We start from the raw sequence: 19,675 nt of genomic DNA, 5'->3' as shown, positions 1-19,675 counted from the left end.
TTCAGCATCATTTAATTTGTAATTATTAAAAATGTAAAAAATACATCATCATACCAACGATATCTCAGAAAAGTGTATCGCTTCATTTATCACGATATCCATATTATATCGATATATTGCTCAGCCCTATATTAGCATGTTGTAGAGTTATCCGCATGTGGGTTAATTAGTTTGTTATGTACGTAACAGCTTTATGTACATAGTTTCCATTGTGTATGAGTGCAAACTCAAACAATAAGGACTATTTCTAATGATGCAGCTTGGTGCTGCATGCATCTGGACTCTGTACTTGCTTCTTCCTCCCATCAATTACCAGTTGCAGCTAAATTTGATTTGCCATTTCCTTCTGTCCATCATACACTTCCTCCCGATACGATTTCCTCATTGGGGCTGGGGTTTATTGATCTCCCATCTGCTCAGGACTGGGTGATCACTGACGAGTGATAGAGCAAGACGCCGCCACCCCCCGTGGAACCATCCAGCACACACAGATGGGCCCCGTGCAAAGCACCCTCATCCCCAGCGCTGCTGCGGCCTAGTCCGACCAGAAAGGTCACACAAACAACTGGGAGATCGGGCTGTTTTGTGTTTTAAATAATGTTTGATCACACACGCAGTGTTCTCCGCTAGGAATCGTCGAAGAGTTCTCAATAACTGGGGGGTGAAAAAAAATCCATGCTTGTTTTAGATAGTGTGCGTTTCTGACATTTATTAACTGCCATGCAGCAGAGAGAGCACCTGGGGAAAGGAAAGTCTGCATGTTTGTGTAAGAGAAAGGCCAACACAGAGAGCAGTGAGAGCAACGAGTGCGCGCTGTACGACTGTATACTACAAGCGTTGTTTTCTGTTCAGGTGCACAGCCAGTGAAATAGCACTAAAACCCTGCAGTACATGCAGTATTGATTTGTGTGATGTCTTGGGTGACATATCGATCTCATCGCTGACCATGCATAATGTTTGACAGCACAACATGCTCATTAAATAAGCAGTATACCTTCATATTCTTAGTAGCACATTTTAAGGACATTATCATATTCATCACGTCCTCAGGATCTCCGCACACGTAGGTTTGCCAGTAACCTAACTGTATTATCTAGCACTTTTAGGACTGCATTATTATTATTATTATTATTATTATTATTATTATTATTATGAAGCAGTAGTGTGAAATTGGTGTGTGTTATTCTTCTGTTGATTTAAACCATGCTGTAGCAGAGACAGATTAAGCTCTGTCAAACATTATTAGTGCTTTCTTTAACCTGGTTGCAACATGAATCTGTTTCTCTTGTACATTTTCCACTTGAGGGGAGTGGGTCAATATCGGGCTGAATGCAAGGCTCTCGTGGAGCCAGAAAAACAAAGGCGATTCTACAAAGCGTATTCATTTAAATCCTCTGCTATACACAGGATTTACGGAAAACATTTAGATTAACACATGCTTAATATCTCGTAGCAGCCAAGTCAGTATCTGTTGGCTTTTTTGTTTGCGTTGTGAACAGCATATTTAAGTGTAGTTTTTTTTTTTTGGACTATTCTGTGCTAAGTGCTAAACGCAAATAGTAAGTCAGGTAATAATTAGTCATAAAGGTCTCATAAAGGATAGATTACTTAAAGACATTTTGTGTTAAAGGATTCTTGTGCAGCACTGACTAGAACACATAACTGTCAGAGTGCTTTTGGCCTAAAAGTCATTGCAGTACTTTCTGATTAGTGTGACTGCACAGTGCATAGTACTGGGACTTTATTCAATTAAAATTTTTATCGTGATTAAACACGGAATTATTATGCTACAATATTTCAGGGTTTTCCCTAGGTTTTCAGAGGGCTTAGGTGCTGTCTGGGTTTTAGAGGGATGGTGGATGGTGGTTGGGGCCTCCAGGGGATTCGAAGGAAATTTTAAGTTCAAAGGAACTTTTAAGTTATTTTAAGTTGTTAATTTTATCATCAACGCTTATCCTTAACATATTTGTGAAAGAAAGCTGGCGACACTTCTTATACTTCTAGTCAAAAGTCTATTCATTTCTCCAAATAACATATTTGAGATTTAATGCAAATAAATTCGGCTTAACGTACTCTGCAAAAAACAGTTAGGTGCTACACCTAAGCCTTTCTGTGGTAAGGAAAACCCTGTATTTTATAAGGGAAATACAATATGAATTAATAGACACAATGAAGCATGGTGGGACGGCAGGTAGTGTTGATGTCTCAAAGCTCCAGGTTTCCCGGTCTGCCTGAGTTTTGCATGTCCTCTCCTCTCTGTGTCCGTGTGGGTTTCTTCTGGGTTCTCAAAAACGATCGAGTAGGTGAATTGGCTTTGCTAAATATAGATGCGAATGAGTGTGTTAATGTGTGTGTCCATGGTGCCCTGTGATGGACTAGTGTCCCATCCAGGGTGTATTCCCAACATCATGAACATGCTCATATCTCAGGATAGGCTCTGGATCCACCATGACCAGTCCAGGATTAAGCAGCTCCTGAAGATGATTAAATTAATCAATCAATGTATACAGAAAGGGGGAAAAAGATTAAACACACGCGCACAATAGATCAGGATTTTGGGTAAAAGTTGCAAACGGAAAATAAAGTTTTACTCCAAACACAAAGATGCATCACTACTACAAACGCCAGTTGTTCAGGGTAAGCTTGTTAGCACCATTAATTCTAGCTGTTCAAGATTCCATATATAAGACATCCCAGAAAAAAGCATCCACTGTCTAGTTGAAAGAGAGTGGGGTGGTGTGTAACACAACATCACATTTTCTTTTCTTCTCAGAATCTGTATGTAAATAGTTAAAGCACATAAACTAGTGATCAGGATTATGAGGTGTGTCATGTATACTAGACCTCGCAGCTATCCAGTAAAAAAAAAAAAAAAAAAGTCTACATTTGTCCAATCTCACCTCCAAACCTTGTCTAGTGAGAGTGTAACAGAAGATGCCTTCAGCAACAACTGCCAGAGTACAGACAACATACCTTGGTCTTTCTCTGCACAACAAATAATTCGCTAATTAGTGAGTGAGCAAGGGCTGCTACCATGAGACTCCATATGCCTTAATGAGTGACCAGAGTTGCAAATACAAAATGTAGTGAAATATCATAATAATTGAAGATCTTTGCAAGTTGTATAACCATTTATCATGATGTTTAGCTTATATAAAGGTTTGTTACCAAGCTGGAACAGAGACAGTACATGAGCAAAACAGAGCCATGTAAAATAAACACACACACAAAAAACAACGCTAAACAACAACAACAACAACAACAACAACAAAAATCACACAAACCATGGAGTTTTTATAATGTGTGCCCCCCCCACATTAGGATTTTGTGTTGTTTGCCACCACTATGTAAGACAAGTCCTGGTCAGCGCAGTCATAGTATAACTAGTTAACAACACTGGTGATTTAAAGCTTTATGTTTGAACCATGATAAAAGCAGATGTATGAGCTATTTTATATAGTATTTGATATTTTTATGCATTCCTTCATGTAGTCTCCTGCAGCTGTGGACTGATTATAGACAGTGGAACCCAAGAGTGTCTTATTCCACTGAGCAACCATGCCATTACCTCCTCCACTCCGCCAGTCTACCTAAAGGATCTGCCCAAAGAATATATTGGCTTATCCACACTGCATTATATGAAAATGGATAGCTAATGTAGTCCATAACACGCAGTAAAACCTGTATTTTTATTGTTTCAATATGTAGTTCACGTGGCGCTTTAACTACATTTTATTAGGTGTGAAATTAAAGAATTAATAGGATGATGTCTGCCATTGCATAAAGCGGGACATTTCATTTAGCATGAGATGTAGGTGGCCGGCGCTCTGCAGGAGGCAGGCAGGTTAGAGAACATCTACCTGCCCTTTTCAACGCCACATACCTCCATTCGAAATGGGCTTTCATCCAGCCTACTGTGAAAATATGAAAAGACAAAGCTTTATGTGTTGTCACATTGCCTGCGGGACACTAATTGAGGTGGGTTGCTGGTGGCCGGCTTGGGCAGGGGGTAAAATCGAAAGAAAAGATGGAAAACAGAATCTAAAAGATAATGTATAGCTTTGCTGGGTGCTCATGGGGAACAGTGTATTTATTTTGATACCGTGAACATCAGTGGGAATATGCAGGATAAAACCCTGAATAAGAGGAGCACTATGTCAGAATTGCAGAACTGCACAAAATATAAATTGCCTTGCCTCTCATTCCTAATGTATACAAATATGCCTAAATTGTAGTATAGAAAATCCACTGCATCTGTAAGCTATATGGACGTGTTCCATATATGTACTGGCACTTATAAAAACATATACAGATGTTCTTTGTGGACATGTGTTCTGCTGTATAAAGCATCTCTCTGTCTGTTTTGTGTTCTCAGTTGCGCTCATGTGATTGCTTCTCTTTGTACAGCAATTTGTGTTTGTGTAGACTGTGCAGTTAATACAGTACAGTGGCAAGTGTCATGATTATATATTCGTGTCTATGAGCACTTGGTCTGGACTGCAAGTGGGGGACACAGTTGATTGTAATGAAGGGTTACGTGTCTTGGCTGTTTGCTGTCAAGACGATGGAATGTGCCCGATGATAACATGGTGTCTCATTGGGCGTGGGCCCGAGACAGGTCTGGTAGGTAGGGGGTCGCCAGAGGTACACTCCAAACCAAGTAGAGAGGCTCATTAGAACCTGAGGGCTGAGAGAGGGATTTATAATAAGCACTCAGTCAACTAAATATTTTCCTCCTGTTCAATAATTCATTGCTCTCATCATTTCATGTAGTGTCGAGTATTCGTAACACCACTAGAGCTTAGTATTACGTCTTAGGTTGTTGTTGTTTTTTTGTAAGTAAAAAGAACAATTCAACTATTTAAGTATGAAAACTAGTATGTAATTATTAAAATAATACACTCACTGAAACTGGGCAGAGCAAAATTTGGAAAAATGATCAAGTGATGATCTTTAACTGTCCAGGATTGTTAAGCCTGTGTCCACTGTAGCCACAAATGAATGTTCTTGGCTGACAGGAGTGGAACCTGATGTGGTCTTCTGCTGTTGTAGGACATCCCCCTCAAGGTTTGATGCATTCTGAGATGCTTTTCTGCTCACCACGGTTATAAAGAGTAATTATTAGAGTTACCATATCCTTCCTTAGACTTATACGTAGACTTTCTTTATTAATCCCCAAGGGGAAATGAAGATATTATTACAGCAAAAAGAGATCCTTTGATCTCTCTAATCAACAAGGCATTTCCGGTTGCAGAATTGCCTCTTACTTTTTTTTTTTTTTTTTCATTTTGTTTTTGTTTCATGCATTGTGCTGCTGATTGCATAATTACAGGAACGTGAAGGTGTACAGGTGATCTAATAAAGTGGATGGTGAGTGTAGCCCTGTGTCCTAACTGGCACACAATCTGTACTAAATAGTATCTTTGATTAGAAATGTGTGTGTCCCAAATCGTAGTATGTTGAAACGAGCATCTCAAAAGGTACCCGGATGGTCTACTATCTACTTCTGGTAGATTTTCCAAGTGTGGATCTGTGGACACTTTTTCAGCGAATATTTCCCATAAATCCTTGCACGAGGGAGGAGGAGTTTTGTAACGGTTTGCTTCGCACAATTCAAGGACACATTTTTCGAGAGGTTTAAATTAAATGTGGAAAAATAAATCAAGGGTATGGTCAATTCAATTATACAGTATCAGTTATTTATGGAATAAAGAATGAAGATAAGCTTAAATGCAACGAGTAGTTTTTTTTACGGTGACAGAGTGCGTAACAAAAGCGTTCTTTTCCGTTAAATGATGCATTAGTACTGTATGACCCAGTACTTGCATACTCATTTAATACACACTTAAAAGTATGTATGTTTTCTTCATAAAAAAGAGTACATAGTATAAGTGTGCCTATTGGGACACAGGATATATTTGAATAGGATATGGAAATTGCTTAGTATAGTCTCCCAGTGATGAGAGAAAGGACCGTGATTAATGAAACTGGAGCATCTCCAGGCCATACTTCTAATCATATTTTGAAAGATGTGAAGGTCATTGTGATGGTCAGTTCTTTCACTTCTGCCCAGAGTGAAATGAGTTTGACAATGAAAACCTTTGGGTTTGGCTGTACAGCACTGTGAGCAAGTCCTTGAACTGTGTGACTCCTATATGTTTACAGCTCTAAGTATAGAATTTAGATTTAAATTGCTTTAAAATGATTTAGTTGCAAGTTAAAGCCACTATTCATGTTATTCACTTTTGCATAAATGCCAAAGAGGTAAAACAGTTGCCACGTTACAAACCTTCCCTAACAGCCTCGTTCGTCTCTTTGTGTGTACAGAATATCCTTGCCCTCAATCCGAGGGTGAAGAGCCATGCCATGCTCCACTCCACTGCAGCCAAGAAAGCTGAGAAAAAGCACTGGAAGAGGAACACAGAGAAAGGCTGTGATGTAAGTGTCTCACCTTTTACCTTTAACCGTTGACTCCTAGCTGAAAACACTGATGTTGAATCTACTGCACAAACATTTACTGATGTGCAGACTTTGACTTTGGACTGTTCCCATATTTAGACAGACAGTGGGTGTTCTAGGAACCGGACCTTGTCTGGTGAGGTTATGTGATGAGACCGGTCTCCTAGACAAGACCTCAGCGGTGTACTATATCACTGCTTCAATCAACTTAGAATTTACACACACACACACACACACACACACACACACCTGAAAAAATTAGCATTTTGAAAACTTATACACAGAACCATAGGTGGACGATTTAAAACAAATGTCCTTGTTAACACCAGTGCTTCAGTAAGACGAACAATAAGAACACAGCGCGCACACACACACACACACACACACACACACACACACACACACACACAGTCTGTCAAACAAAATTATCTTAGAATTCCAGGCACATGCTGTCAAAGTCTCAGGAATATCTCTCAAGTCCAGTGTTTGGTTTTTTGGCAGGTGGCCATGGTGCTCGTCTGTCTTTTAAAGCAACTGAGACTTAAGCTTTTTTTCTTTCTTTCTTTTTTTTTTTCAAATGTAGCCACAAAACAAGATGGAGTTATTTTGTTAGAGAGATTATCCTCCCACACCCTGTACTGCTACTAAGTAAAACCTCTTCATTTATCATTCTAATCAGATGGGAATCAGTCACAAATCTGATCTCATTCATTATGCAAGCTATTCTATATGTCGAATTTATAAATCATTCCAGTGAGTTTACAGTGTTGTGTGTTTAGTGACAGTACACGTACTCTGAGGCTGAGCTCCTGCTCTCTTATAATATACTGTTTTATGTAAGGACTAAAACGCAACAGGCGTCTTGTTATGGGAAAATAATCAACGACATGGTGGTGTGATGCGGCTGCTGTGAAGTGGAGTTGATTATTTTCCCATAACAGCATGGCCCATAGCAGTTTGCCAATGATTACCAGTTTGTGTTCATTAAAAATGGTATGTAAAAATTTGAGAGGCACTGATGTATCGGCCAATAAAGGCTAATTTTCATGTTGTCGGACATCGGTCGATAGTTTAGAATCATCTGATGATCAGGTCTGATTATATCCTGTCAATCAAAAGAGGGCGGGAAAATGCATCGATTTCGTGCTGTGTGTAAAGATGTCTCTTGTGTGGAATGACGACAAAACTGCAGTTTGTAATGCCTGTAATCTCTGCACCGCTAAAATTTCACACCGGAAGTGAGCAGCAGTGAAGCGGGAGTTTCAGCGTCGAGTCAAAAACTTTTTTTGCCATGCTGCTCGAACTGAATTAAAGCTCCAGTACACCGTAGAAAGATTTAAATGAAGATGAGTTTACAAAAAAGTATGTATATGGCACAGAAAAATATATTTGTAGAATAGTATATTTCATATCCAGTTAATGTTAATATATAAAAAGCTTTATATTATATATTACCAGTTTGATGTTAATGATGAAGTAGAAATGCTTTTGTTTGTGGTGAGTGAATGTGAGACTAACAGGAGGTTTTTTTAGAATTCAGTCAATGTTAATATGAATTAATAACATTCAATAAATTAAGAAATCTTACTTTAATCTGCAGAATTTAGTTTGTGTGTTAATGTTAATCCGAGTGTGTTTTTTGTTGATGAGACCAGTAACTGTGAAACAACTTGTTGAAATGGAGAGAATAAAGTTTATATATGCGTTTCCTTCAGAATTGTGGTATTAATTATTATTCATTTAGAAGAAGGCATAAAAGGCAGAACTATCGGTATCGGCCGATATCACTCTGAATAATCGGTTATCGGTATCGGCTGAGAAATTTAGTATCGGTGCACCTCTAGTAAAAATGTTATAGTTATGTTTAATGTTGTTGAACGTCCCCAAAAGAAGTTCATTCCAAAAGTTACATCGTAACAGCTACAAACACTTCCCTCGCCAGGGATCCTTTTTTTTCTCTCTCGCTCTCTCTGTCTCTCTCTTTCTGTCTTCAAATTAATAAGGCAAAAAAAAAAAAAAAATACAGCTTCTAATGTTAAATAGTAATTGGAAAGCCTTCTGTCTTGAAGATTTTCCCAGGAAATCAGTGAAGGTGTCATCATATCAACAAACGCACGTGGTTTGTAATCTATGTGTATCTACCTGTGTTAATTCCTACTATAGAAATGATAACATATCAAATGAACACATTTAGGCAAACCTATCGTCTAAGCCTTGCTGTTATAGAAAATGAACTCAACACCTTCGGACCAATCAGAAAAAAGAGCTCAACAGTTGTATGGTATACGCTGTAACGTCTTATCTTCTCTTTTCTTGCCTGTATATTCACGAATGACTGAAATCGTGGGAAAACAGCTGAGAATAAGATGCGTGTTCTTATCTGCTGTAGCTATGAGAACATGCGGTAAAGCAGAGATTATTGCTCGCGGAGTGTTATTTTTCATGCTATACATTTCTCAGCGTCGATTGCCCAATACACACGGTAAGTCCTTTATCAGAATGCTGAGTCTGTGGAGCTGGTGACGATAATACAGTTTTCCAGTATTGATTGAGGTGAAGCAGATTTATCCTCTTCGTAAAGAAAAAGCAATGACTGTTTTATTGATCCTTAAAATAAGTTTTGTTGGGCCCAGAAGCATCGTCATAATTGTTCTGTGGAATCTCCCGAATGCTGGAGGAGTTGTAAACTTTATTTTATAGGGAATCTATGAACAGTGACTGTCCATAGATTCCAAATGAGTTTGGGAGAAATATGGTGGCTATAGCCAGCTGTTATCTTCGTCTGTCAGGGCACAGGTGCTTAGGATTTTTCACTCCCCTCCTCCGGGCTCGGGGGCATGTCGTCAGCAGGGTAATTTTGAAGCATTTCCCTGCAGGCATCATCCCTTACAGAGCCCACTTTCAGTTGAAGCTATTAGCTGACCAGAGGCTTCTCAATATTTGTCTTTCTGCTTCAACAGTACAGGTTGGAGCCAGAGATAATCTACCAAACACAAACAGGTACAAGTTCTGCAGCAGGTGCTGAGATGTGGGAATCGAGGCACACGCGATGTGCCTTTTGTTTTTGAATATAACGGCACTGTTTGCTGATGGAATGGTTTTATCAATCTGCTGGTGTGGTCTAATCCAATTTAATGAGCCTCAAGATTGCATTATGAGAGGCTTACGCTGAGCAGTGAGTGAAGGGCAGGTATGTTTGTGAGAGGCCTGAGCTGATGTTTATTCTTCCTGCTCATGAACAAAACGAGAAAGACAAGGAGGGAGAAATGAGTATGGCTTCTCTACCTTTAACTGTAAACTCGAAATCTCTCACAGCAAAATCCTTCAGCGTGCTAGTGTTAGATACCTCCTCATAGAAAAGCCATCTATACAGGCCAGGGGATAAGTGTGACACTTCCACAGCTACAGTGAGTTACTGTGTGTGTGTTTCTCTCTCTCTCCATCTCTCTCTCGCTCTCTCTCCCTCTCTCTCCCTCTCTTTATCTGTCTGTCTATAAGTCTCTCAGTCTGTCTGTCTCTCTCTCTGTCTGTCTGTCTGTCTCTCTCTGTCTCTTTCGCTTTCTGGCTCTGTCTCTGTCTCTCTCTCTGTCTCTCTCGGTCTCTCTCTGTCTGTCTGTCTGTCTCTGTCTGTTTCTCTCTGTCTCTCTCGGTCTCTCTCTCTCTATCTCTCTGTCTGTCTCTCTGTCTGTCTCTCTGTCTGTCTCTCACTCTCTCTCTCTCTCTGTCTGTCTGTCACTCCCTGTCTCTGTCTCTCCCTGTCTTTCTGTGTGTGTGTGTCTCTCTCTCTCTCTCTCTTTCTCTCTCTCTCCCCGTTTGTCTCTCTCTCTGTGTCTGTCTCTCTCTCTCTCTCAGTCTGTCTCTCTGGGAGGTTTTTGTTTCATACATATGAAGTAAGTTCTTCCATGAGAGACAGTAAAAATGAGTAGAAAATTTTTATTTGATCCTATTCTGTAATTCTGTTAATATTTTAAATCATCTTATCACCAGAAAGTCTACTGATGTAATATGAACTCATATTATAAAATATCTTCAGTAGATTATGATTTACAGCATGGATCATTCTGCTCTACTTTAAATCAAATTAAACAGTCATGTTTATCAAATTAATATGGTCAAATTAGAATAAATCAGTTGTGATTATATTTTGTTTAAGTATGCCTCTGTTTTATGAGTGTCGAATAAAGCTAATTCCTTCGGTTTTAGGAAAGATGATCTACTGTAAATTCATTTATACCACAGCACTGTTGAATTCCAAAATCTGATTGGTCAGAAGGTTGTGATGAATTTCTTTATAGCAGCAAATTTGACAGTACTGTCAACTTTAATTCAAATCACAGGCTTATATTAATGCGTTCATGTTATCGCTTTTATAGTAGCAACTCATAGGGACTTGTGTGGTGGATATTCATATAATCTAAGGCTAATGATAAACAGATTTTTTAAAGATTTTTGTTTTTTTTAACAAAGAAAAACGTAATATTAATCTGGTGAAGTATTTTTATAAGAAGCTAGAGTCTCAGATTTCAGATATTTGTTAAGTTCATTAAGTTTTGCACCACAAGAGTGTCTTCAGACCTGCAGCAAGACCTGGTGGTAACAGACACTGAGGTTTCAGTGAGCACAGTAAGGCGTGTACTAAACGCAGAAGGACTCCATGCCAGAACTCCAAGACGTACACCACTACTGACACAAAAGCATATAAAATCATATAAATAAGCCACAGAAGTTTTGGGATTCTGTTCCGTGGAGCGATGAAACAAAACTGGAACTTTTCTGCACGATGGATCAGCGGTATGTCTGGAGGAAGAAGAATGAAGAAAGAACTCAGTTCACAGTCAAGCATGGTGCTGGCTCGGTGATGCTCTGGGGCTGATTTGCATCCTCTGGCACTGGAAACCTGCAGCGTGTGGAAGGCAAGATGGATTCAGTGACATATTAAGAAATCCTAGGTGGAGACGTCATGCCGTCTGTGAGGAAGCTGAAGCTTGGGCGTCATTGGACCTTGCAACAGGACAATGAACCCAAGCATACCTCAGATTCCACTAAGGTTTGGTTGCAGAAGAAGTCCTGGAAGATTCTACAGGGCCATCACAGTCACCTGACTTGAACCCCATAGAAAATCTCTGATGGGATTTGAAGAAAGCGCTTGCAGCACCTAAACCCAAGAATATTACTGAACTGGAGGCCATTGCTCATGAGGAGTGGGTTAAGATTCCTCAGGAACACTGCCAGAAGCTGGTTTCTGGCTATACATCTCATTTCCAGCAGGTCATAACAGCAAAAGAGTGCTCTACTAAGTACTAAAGATGCTTGCCATGAAGCGGTTGAATAATTTTGAAACTGGAAAAGTCATTATAAGTTGCATTTTCAGTTGAACTTGTGGAAACCACTTGAGGCATTTGTTGTGTTGAAGTATTTCAATTGCTTTTGTTTGGTATGTTCATTGCAAACAGCTGAAAGTCTGTCAATTTTGACAATAAATCTGATTTGCAATGGGGGTGGAATAATTTTGATTGCAGCTGTATAGCTACTATAACAAAGGTGATAACAGGAACTAACTGTAAAGGGTTACTATGTATTTAAATAAAAATGACATTAAAAGTTGTATTCCAAAATGTTGTGGTATAAGTTGAATAAAACACATGCTGCTGTTGCAAAATAATCATCTTCAGGGTGGTAACATGTTTTCATCCTTGCTATTATTATATTGCATTAGAAAAGCATAAACTGTTGTCTAATAACTTTTGGTAATCTTTAGGGCTGGGTGGTACAGCTAAAACATTTATCACGATATAATGTTTCATATCATTCAGTATTGATAATCATTGATAAATTTTACCAGGGGGAACCTGGAGCCTATCCCAGGGAACATCGGGCACAGGGTGGGTACACCCTGGACAGGATGCCAGTCCATCACAGGGCACACTCACACACTACAGACACTTTAGACACGCCAATCAGCCTACCATGCATGTCTTTGATCTGGGGGAAGAAACCGGAGTACCCGGAGGAAGCCCACCCAACACGGGGAGAACATGCAAACTCTGCACACACGGCCCAAGCAGGAATCAAACCGGACCCTGGCGGTGTGAGGCAAACGTGCTAGCCACTAAGCCGTGCCATGTAAACGTGTAAACGTAGAACAATCAAGGCAAACTTTAAGGAAGATCAACATCGCGTTATAGCGCACTACAAGTCTCTCGAAGCTTGTTTCTCCGTACGTGACCGGGACGTTTTTGAAGCTTAAACACAACAGTGTTCTGATGTTGGTCAGATGAAAAGAGACCAAAAAAACTGCCACACTGGTAAGCTGACATCCTTTTTTATTCGTAATCTCCACGGCAGACTCTGAACTCATTTTAGTAGGTGTTCTGATGTCACATGGCGATGACGCAACCGAACCCCACAGATACGCGACTCGTTATTGGCGACTCGTGTTTGCTTGTCACTCGTAGCACACTCCATTATCAAGATATATGATAGGCTGTTTATGATCCAGGTACGGCGCATGCTTGAGGATTGTTCATGCAGCCAAACTTATACGAGCGTTATACCGAACATTTTTTCTATCGTTAGCGATAAAAAAGGCGTACCGTTGATAAATACCGATCCGATACCATTTTATTGCCCAGCCCTAGTAATCTTGACCCTGCTACAGTTTTAGCACAGCCAAAGGAATTCTGTGTATTGTTAGTTACTGTTAGTAGTTTATGTCTGAACACTGCAATGTTCCATTCGTTACTTTGATTTGAAGGGAAGAGATGCAGAGCAATAGATCCAGTCGCTGCACTCTAATCTCTGCATGCGGAATCATTTCTTCTCACACGGAGTATTATGAATGAGGCTGCATCAGCACCGTTGCCAGGTTTATGTGCCACTGTTGAAGGGAAATATATGGAGTAAAATGAAGAATAAATGCTCCACTCCATCACTCTCAGATAAAAGTAAATGGATCATGCCTCTAATAGTCCAGGAAGACAGATTGCTCATTAAACCATCTGAATGTTATAAAAAGGAGGTGATTAATTTTTTTCTTCTTCTTCTTTTGAATATATTACGGCATCCAAAAGAAGTTTGTCTCACTTTATTCATTATGACAACTGTAAGAGTACTTGTCAAATCATTGTAATGATTTTATAGTGACATAGAATTAAGACATGCACCAGCTACCCCATGCCCTTAGCATCTCTCCTGATGCTGATAGCCAACAGGGGGCGACTCTCACAGCAGCAAGTACTTGCCTGTCTTAGCACAGGTAACGGTGCAAATTAGTAAGTGAAACAGTGTGTAAGTGCAGTGGCCCTTACTTATCTCTAACAACCTGGCACCATTACATGCTACTTGATCAACCTGACCATTGATTGCGTCTGCCTGATCCAATGCCAGCCTGCTGCTCTGCACAGGATAGAGAGGAGGAAAGAGGGTGTTCAGCTTGGCGGGGGAAGTAATAAGGAGGTGTTGTTGGGCTAGTGATCGATGGGTTTTATCAGCTGGAACACACAGATAGCCCTCACCCCCCACTCATAATCCTGGAGCTTTCCTCTCTCTACTCCCCTCTCATAGGATTTAGCAACAGCTCGAAGGATTAGACTAGCAATGCTTCCCTGTGTAAGCCATCCCAGTCGAGGGGAGGGAGATTACATGAATAATGTTGGGGTTTGATGTTAATAGAAACCCCTAATAAGTCTTTTTTTTTCCTCTCAGCACATTTCCATGCTTCTTAATGTACAGAGGAATACACAAAGGGCTCTTTTTTTATGCTTCACTCAGCTGGTGGTGCACAGTACCAGCAGCCGAGTAATAATCCGAGTTGCTTTTACTCATAATGGCTGATTTGATTCTGTCATGAGCTTTCATTAAAGACATTTCCTCAAGTCACAGATATAGAACCCGTGGTGAATTGAATGTGTTTTTTTTGTTGTTGTTTTTTTTGTTTTTTTCACGTGTTCGTCATCATAATTTTTTTGGTAGGGGGAAGAAAAGTGATGACGGAAATCCCCTTTGAAAAAAAAGGCACATCACATGCATAACAAGGTTCTCATAATTAGTGATTTAACTTGAATCTGAAACTAAAAAGGATTGTTTGTCTTCAAACACTCTGAACTTTCTTCACATAGCTGCATCGTTCACTCGAAATAATATGCTGAACTTTCTAGTGTATTTGCTTCTATTTTATCTGCTATAAAGATAACTGCAGGCCATTTCTCTTCTATTTACAAAATATTTTGTTATATTTGACTATATGATTTATGCCCTACGGGACGCACACAGTGGATCGTCAGGTTTTATTTTCTACCCCGTGAATCAAGTATATATAAATAATATTTTTCAGAAGAATTGAAACCATTGGTGGTTTGTAAAGAGCACATGATTGTGCACCGCCCATACAACGTATTCTGCAAGTATAGCGCTCAGCTTCTGGGATATTATCATGTCACCCACAAGGCTTAACGGTGCAATAATTATCTTTTCCCACCATCATTGTGTTTTTAATATTTGAACAACTAGGCACAAATACATTTTGTTAATTCCACTCGATTTGATACAGACATTGGTGGAGGATGCTGGGGGAGAATCACTTACTCACAGAGTGCTTGGAATCATGAAGATTAGATATCAATATTAAATGCTGAGCATTCACTGAGCGTTAGAACATAAATGTATAAATTTTCTGTATAAATGCAACCTGCCACTTGCCTTTTTTGTAGCGGGGAAAACCGAGTTAGCTTTTTCCTGAATTAACACTACACATTCAATGTAGTCAGCAACATCTCTTGGCTGAAATTTATATTCGTATTAAGTCACTCTGCTTGGCCATGGCTTTCATATATCAATATAAAGCTCTGAATTTGTTATGGCTGATGCACTCATAAAGCAAAATTTAAAGTGACTTGAGCCACAACCCATGCTACTGCACTGTACAAAAATGCACTATTTCACAGTAATACATTTCCCACATTTGCTTCATTATTATCACAGAAGCTGTGAAGTCACATCCATACAAATGTTACTGGATGTATTGCAGTGTATCTTTTGGTCAATACTTTACAACCATGCAATGCTGTTGTGTGCTTAGTGAGCAAGAGTGTGCAATAGGAGCTGTTGACTGTTTGCCAGTGAGGGTTATCAGAGATAATGACTCCTGCTCTTGAGTGTGAGAGGGGGATCAGGGTGTGTGCATGTGGGAGTGTGTGTTCTCTATGAGAGAGGGACACAGTGTTTATCAGTGGCGCTGAGAGGTAAAAGCCTCCTCTCACTAATCACTCGCATGTCAATCCCAGCAGGCCTCATTCCAGCCCTGCACTTACCTCCAGGGTCAGGGGATGGAGAGGCTGATCGCCATGACAACAGCATGCTAGCCCCTCAAACTGCGACGTTTTAAACCGTGGCACAAGTTGATAGTGTCACATTTCATGAAACGCGAAGGCCAGCCTGTAGAAGTATGCTCCGATTTGCATACGGTTAAAGACGGTTAAAGAGATTGTGGGGGGGGGAAGAAATCTTAAGTGGTAATACTGCAGTGGATTATGTTCAAGGCGTGTGTAATAGGCCCGATCAATGAAACGCATCAGACACAAACAACCAAACAAATAGCGGTACTTCCTCTACTTATAATCTCATCCCTCTTTCTCTCGTTATCTCCATCTTTCTCTCTCATCCTGTCTCTCATGCTCAGAGCTGCGTGAACCTGGAGAACAATTTTGATGACATCAAACACACGACACTGAGCGAGCGCGGAGCACTTCGGGAAGCCATGAGGTAAGGCACGGGTCGCCATGGCAACAATCACAGATGTGGCAAAGAGGAAGAGCATGGGCGCGTGCGCGCGGGGTGGAGGCTAGTCATTCTTCATTACCGGCTGAACAAATGAGTTTATTGCCGCCGTTTGGCCGGCATTTCCGAGATCTTTATATGTTGGGGGAGGAGTCTTCCCTCAGAGCTGTGTGACCGCTTCATGGCTACCTGTGGTGAGTTGCAACCTGGCACTGTGAAATCACTTAAAATGGGCCTTAAATACTCAGTAGTTATCACGCTGGGGTAGGCCTTTTGTTGGCTGCACAATTTGGACATCTTGTACATTTCATTTTTCTCCTGCTTGATAACCACCTTGGTTCTTTTGCACAGAGCAGTTCTAACAAGCAAGAGTGATTTGTTTGAACTTCATATAAATGAAGTCGTAAGTAGAAAAGGTCTGACTTACCCTGAGCCCCTTGACCTTGTGTAGGGAAGGAAAATCTTACAAATTTGCCATCTCAGTACAGTGTAACCTTGTTTTCTTTGGTTTAGCAAGCATTGTCAAGCTCATTGTTAATAGAGAACCTATTAGAATGGCATGTTTTCAAACCAAGCAGTGTGTTAAATGTGAAATTTCATCTACTTTCATCTCCTTGATCTGCATCACAAATAGAATTATGGAGTGCGGTGGGAAGATGACCAAGAATCCTTAGTGTGCAGTAGCTGTTGCGAAATCTGCTTTAATCTTCTTAACTTCATTAAGGAAAGATAGAGGAGGATTACAGAGAACTGCATGTAAATGAGCATAATTCCTAGTGAAATTTAAACAGCTCAGAGATAAATACATCATCAGGGAGGCACAAACAGCATCAAAATATCAATTAATTGAATTTTCTTTATGAAGAATTGTGTTTAGGAAGAATAGGCTAGCATGAGCTAATTGGCTACAGTGGATATATAAAGCTGACACACCCCTGTTAAAATGGCAAGTTTTTGAGCTTAAAAGAAATGCAACCAAGATAAATCATGTCAGAACATTTCCCACCCTCAATGTGACATTTGACAATGTAAAAAAAAATCAATGAAAACAATCAGAATCATTTTAGGGAAAAATAAAAAACAGTTACACTAACCTTGCTGGTTGAATAAGTGTGTACATCCTTTTATAATCGGGGATGTGGGTGTGTTCAGGATGAAGCAATAACATTCATTCTTGTTCAATAGTCATGCTCAAACAGCTATCATCAATGAAATTATTCTGATTAACCCCAAATAAAGACCAGCTGTTTCTGTAGCTGACCAGCTGATTCATTTGACATCCTCTTGGTTTGAATGCTGAAGCCATGGCCTGCATAGAGCATATAAAGCCTGTACATGGGCTCACTGTTGAAAGGAATCTGTCATGTCAGGGATTTGAAACAGATGCAAATGCAGGCCATAAGAGAAACGTTTAATAAAGTATCCAACAAAGCACAACACAAGACTTACATGGAACAAAGACAAGCATAATGTGATAAATGGTGACAGAATAAGCCACCCAAGACAACTCGTTCAGTGGAGAATGTGACTGTATATACACACCAGTGCTAATGAGCTAAACGTGAAACAGATTAATTGAGACATGTGACTTGGTGCAGTGGCTGATGGGAAACGTAGTTTCTAGTTCTTCTCCAATCAGGAGAGGGGTACAATTTTTTTTTTTCAAAAACATTAAATGTACCATGGAACCCAGTGAAGGCCATCAACAAGTGGAGAAAATGGAGCACCCCAATGACATCACCAAGAACTAAAGAACCCTTCAAAAGGACAAGACAAAAAAAACAGGGAAGTTGCCAAGAGACCTATGGCAACATTGAAGGAACTGCAGGAATATCTAACAAGTACTGATTACTCTCTGTATGTGACAACAATATCTCATATTCTAGACATGTCTGGGCTAAGGAGTAGGAAGGCTAGACAGAAGCCCTTTCTCACCAAAAAAACATCCAAGCTCGAACTAAATCACCCCAAACCATGTGGCAAAATGTCTTATGGTCTGATGCGACCAATTCCAAAAAGTATAATAATTCCATAATTCTATAAGCTATGTTTGGCGCAAAAAAAAGCACATCAACAAAAGATCAGCATACCCACTGTGAAGCATGGTGGTGGCAGTATCATGCTTAAGGGCTGCTTTTCTTCAGCCAGAACTGGGGATTTTATCAAAGCGGAGGGAATCATGAATAACTACAAATACCAGTTGATTTTAGTGCAAATCATACAGGTATCTGCTAGTACGCCTAAGATGAAAAGGAACTCACTTGGTCATGGCAATGACCTAAAGCACACATCCAAATGAACATATTAACCGAAAGAAGATCAGTGTTTCTGAATGGCCTAGCCAGAGCCCGGACCTGAATCCAGCTAAAAGTCTGTGTGGTTATCTGATGTTTTTCATTTTATTTGTATACTTTGCAATTTAACATTAAAGATGATAAAAACTCTGACATGATTTTTCTTTGTGTCGTTCTTTTATTTCACAAAAACCTGCCATTTTAACAAGGGCGTGTAGACATTTTATATCCACTGTAAATCTATATTAAAGATTATAACAGCCGGTGTACATACACACACGTTTGTTTTACTGTTCTTATGAGGACATTCCACTGGCAAAATTGTTTATGCAGCTAATTAACACTTTGCCTACACACACACAAAGTCCAACTTTGACATCTGTCATTATAATGCAATCTGTCTCACTAACAAACACAAGGCGTGCAGTATTCAGAGGTCTGCACAGAAGTATGGACAAAGACATAGAGATTTAGCAAAATGATCAACATATAAACATAAAAAAATAAAATAACAAATGACAAAAGATAAACAAATGAACAAAAAAAACCCCCAAACTCATTAAGTATATATATACAGTAATTAGAAAACATGTATGTCCTTTACCTATTCTTTTGGTATCATTTCTACATTTATTTATTTTATTGTTTTTTTTTTGTTTTTTTTTGTTTTTTTGTGGTTTTTGACCTCTGGGCCATGGCCCCCCAGTGGACGGTGGTGGTATTGTGTGTGTGTGTGTGTGTGTGTGTGTGTGTGTGTGTGTGTTTGTGGCCCTGTGTGTGCACAGTTTGCATGTTCTCCCCGTGCTGCGGGGGTTTCCTCCAGGTACTCCGGTTTCCTCCCCCAGCCCAAAGACATGCATGGTAGGCGGATTGGCGTTTCCAAAGTGTCCGTAGTGAATGAATGGGTGTATGAATGGGGTGCATGAAGGGGTTTATGAATCACTGCGCCCTGGGGCCATCTTCAGTCGTCTTGACTCAGTCTTGCCACTGGATCATGGTGGTCACTGGGAAGTGAGAGTGAGGCCGATGCCGCGCAAGCCTTCCTCACTATAATCCAATTCACTCCAAGTTGAGTCCCAGTTTGTGCTCTCCATAATGGAGGCAGAAATGGAAACTTCGGTCTTCGTCGAAATCGACGGACGAACTCC

General features: G+C 40.0%; 1 protein-coding gene across 2 annotated transcripts in view; it reads left to right on the top strand.

Moving 5' to 3' along the window:
• Nucleotides 1-19,675, top strand: part of dpyda.1 (dihydropyrimidine dehydrogenase a, tandem duplicate 1) — a 153,162-nt gene that overhangs the window by 14,397 nt on the left and 119,090 nt on the right. For both annotated transcript variants that reach the window (XM_017473660.3, XM_053682147.1), the window contains exons 2-3: nt 6,328-6,438; nt 16,136-16,218. In XM_017473660.3, coding sequence (XP_017329149.1) covers nt 6,328-6,438; nt 16,136-16,218 — 194 coding nt within the window. The remainder of the gene's footprint in view (nt 1-6,327; nt 6,439-16,135; nt 16,219-19,675) is intronic.

The sequence above is a fragment of the Ictalurus punctatus genome, chromosome 1 (assembly GCF_001660625.3).
Source record: "Ictalurus punctatus breed USDA103 chromosome 1, Coco_2.0, whole genome shotgun sequence".
Lineage (NCBI taxonomy): Eukaryota > Metazoa > Chordata > Actinopteri > Siluriformes > Ictaluridae > Ictalurus > Ictalurus punctatus.
The sequence above is the reverse complement of the archived record's forward strand: the minus strand, read 5'-3'. Positions and strand labels throughout refer to the sequence as shown.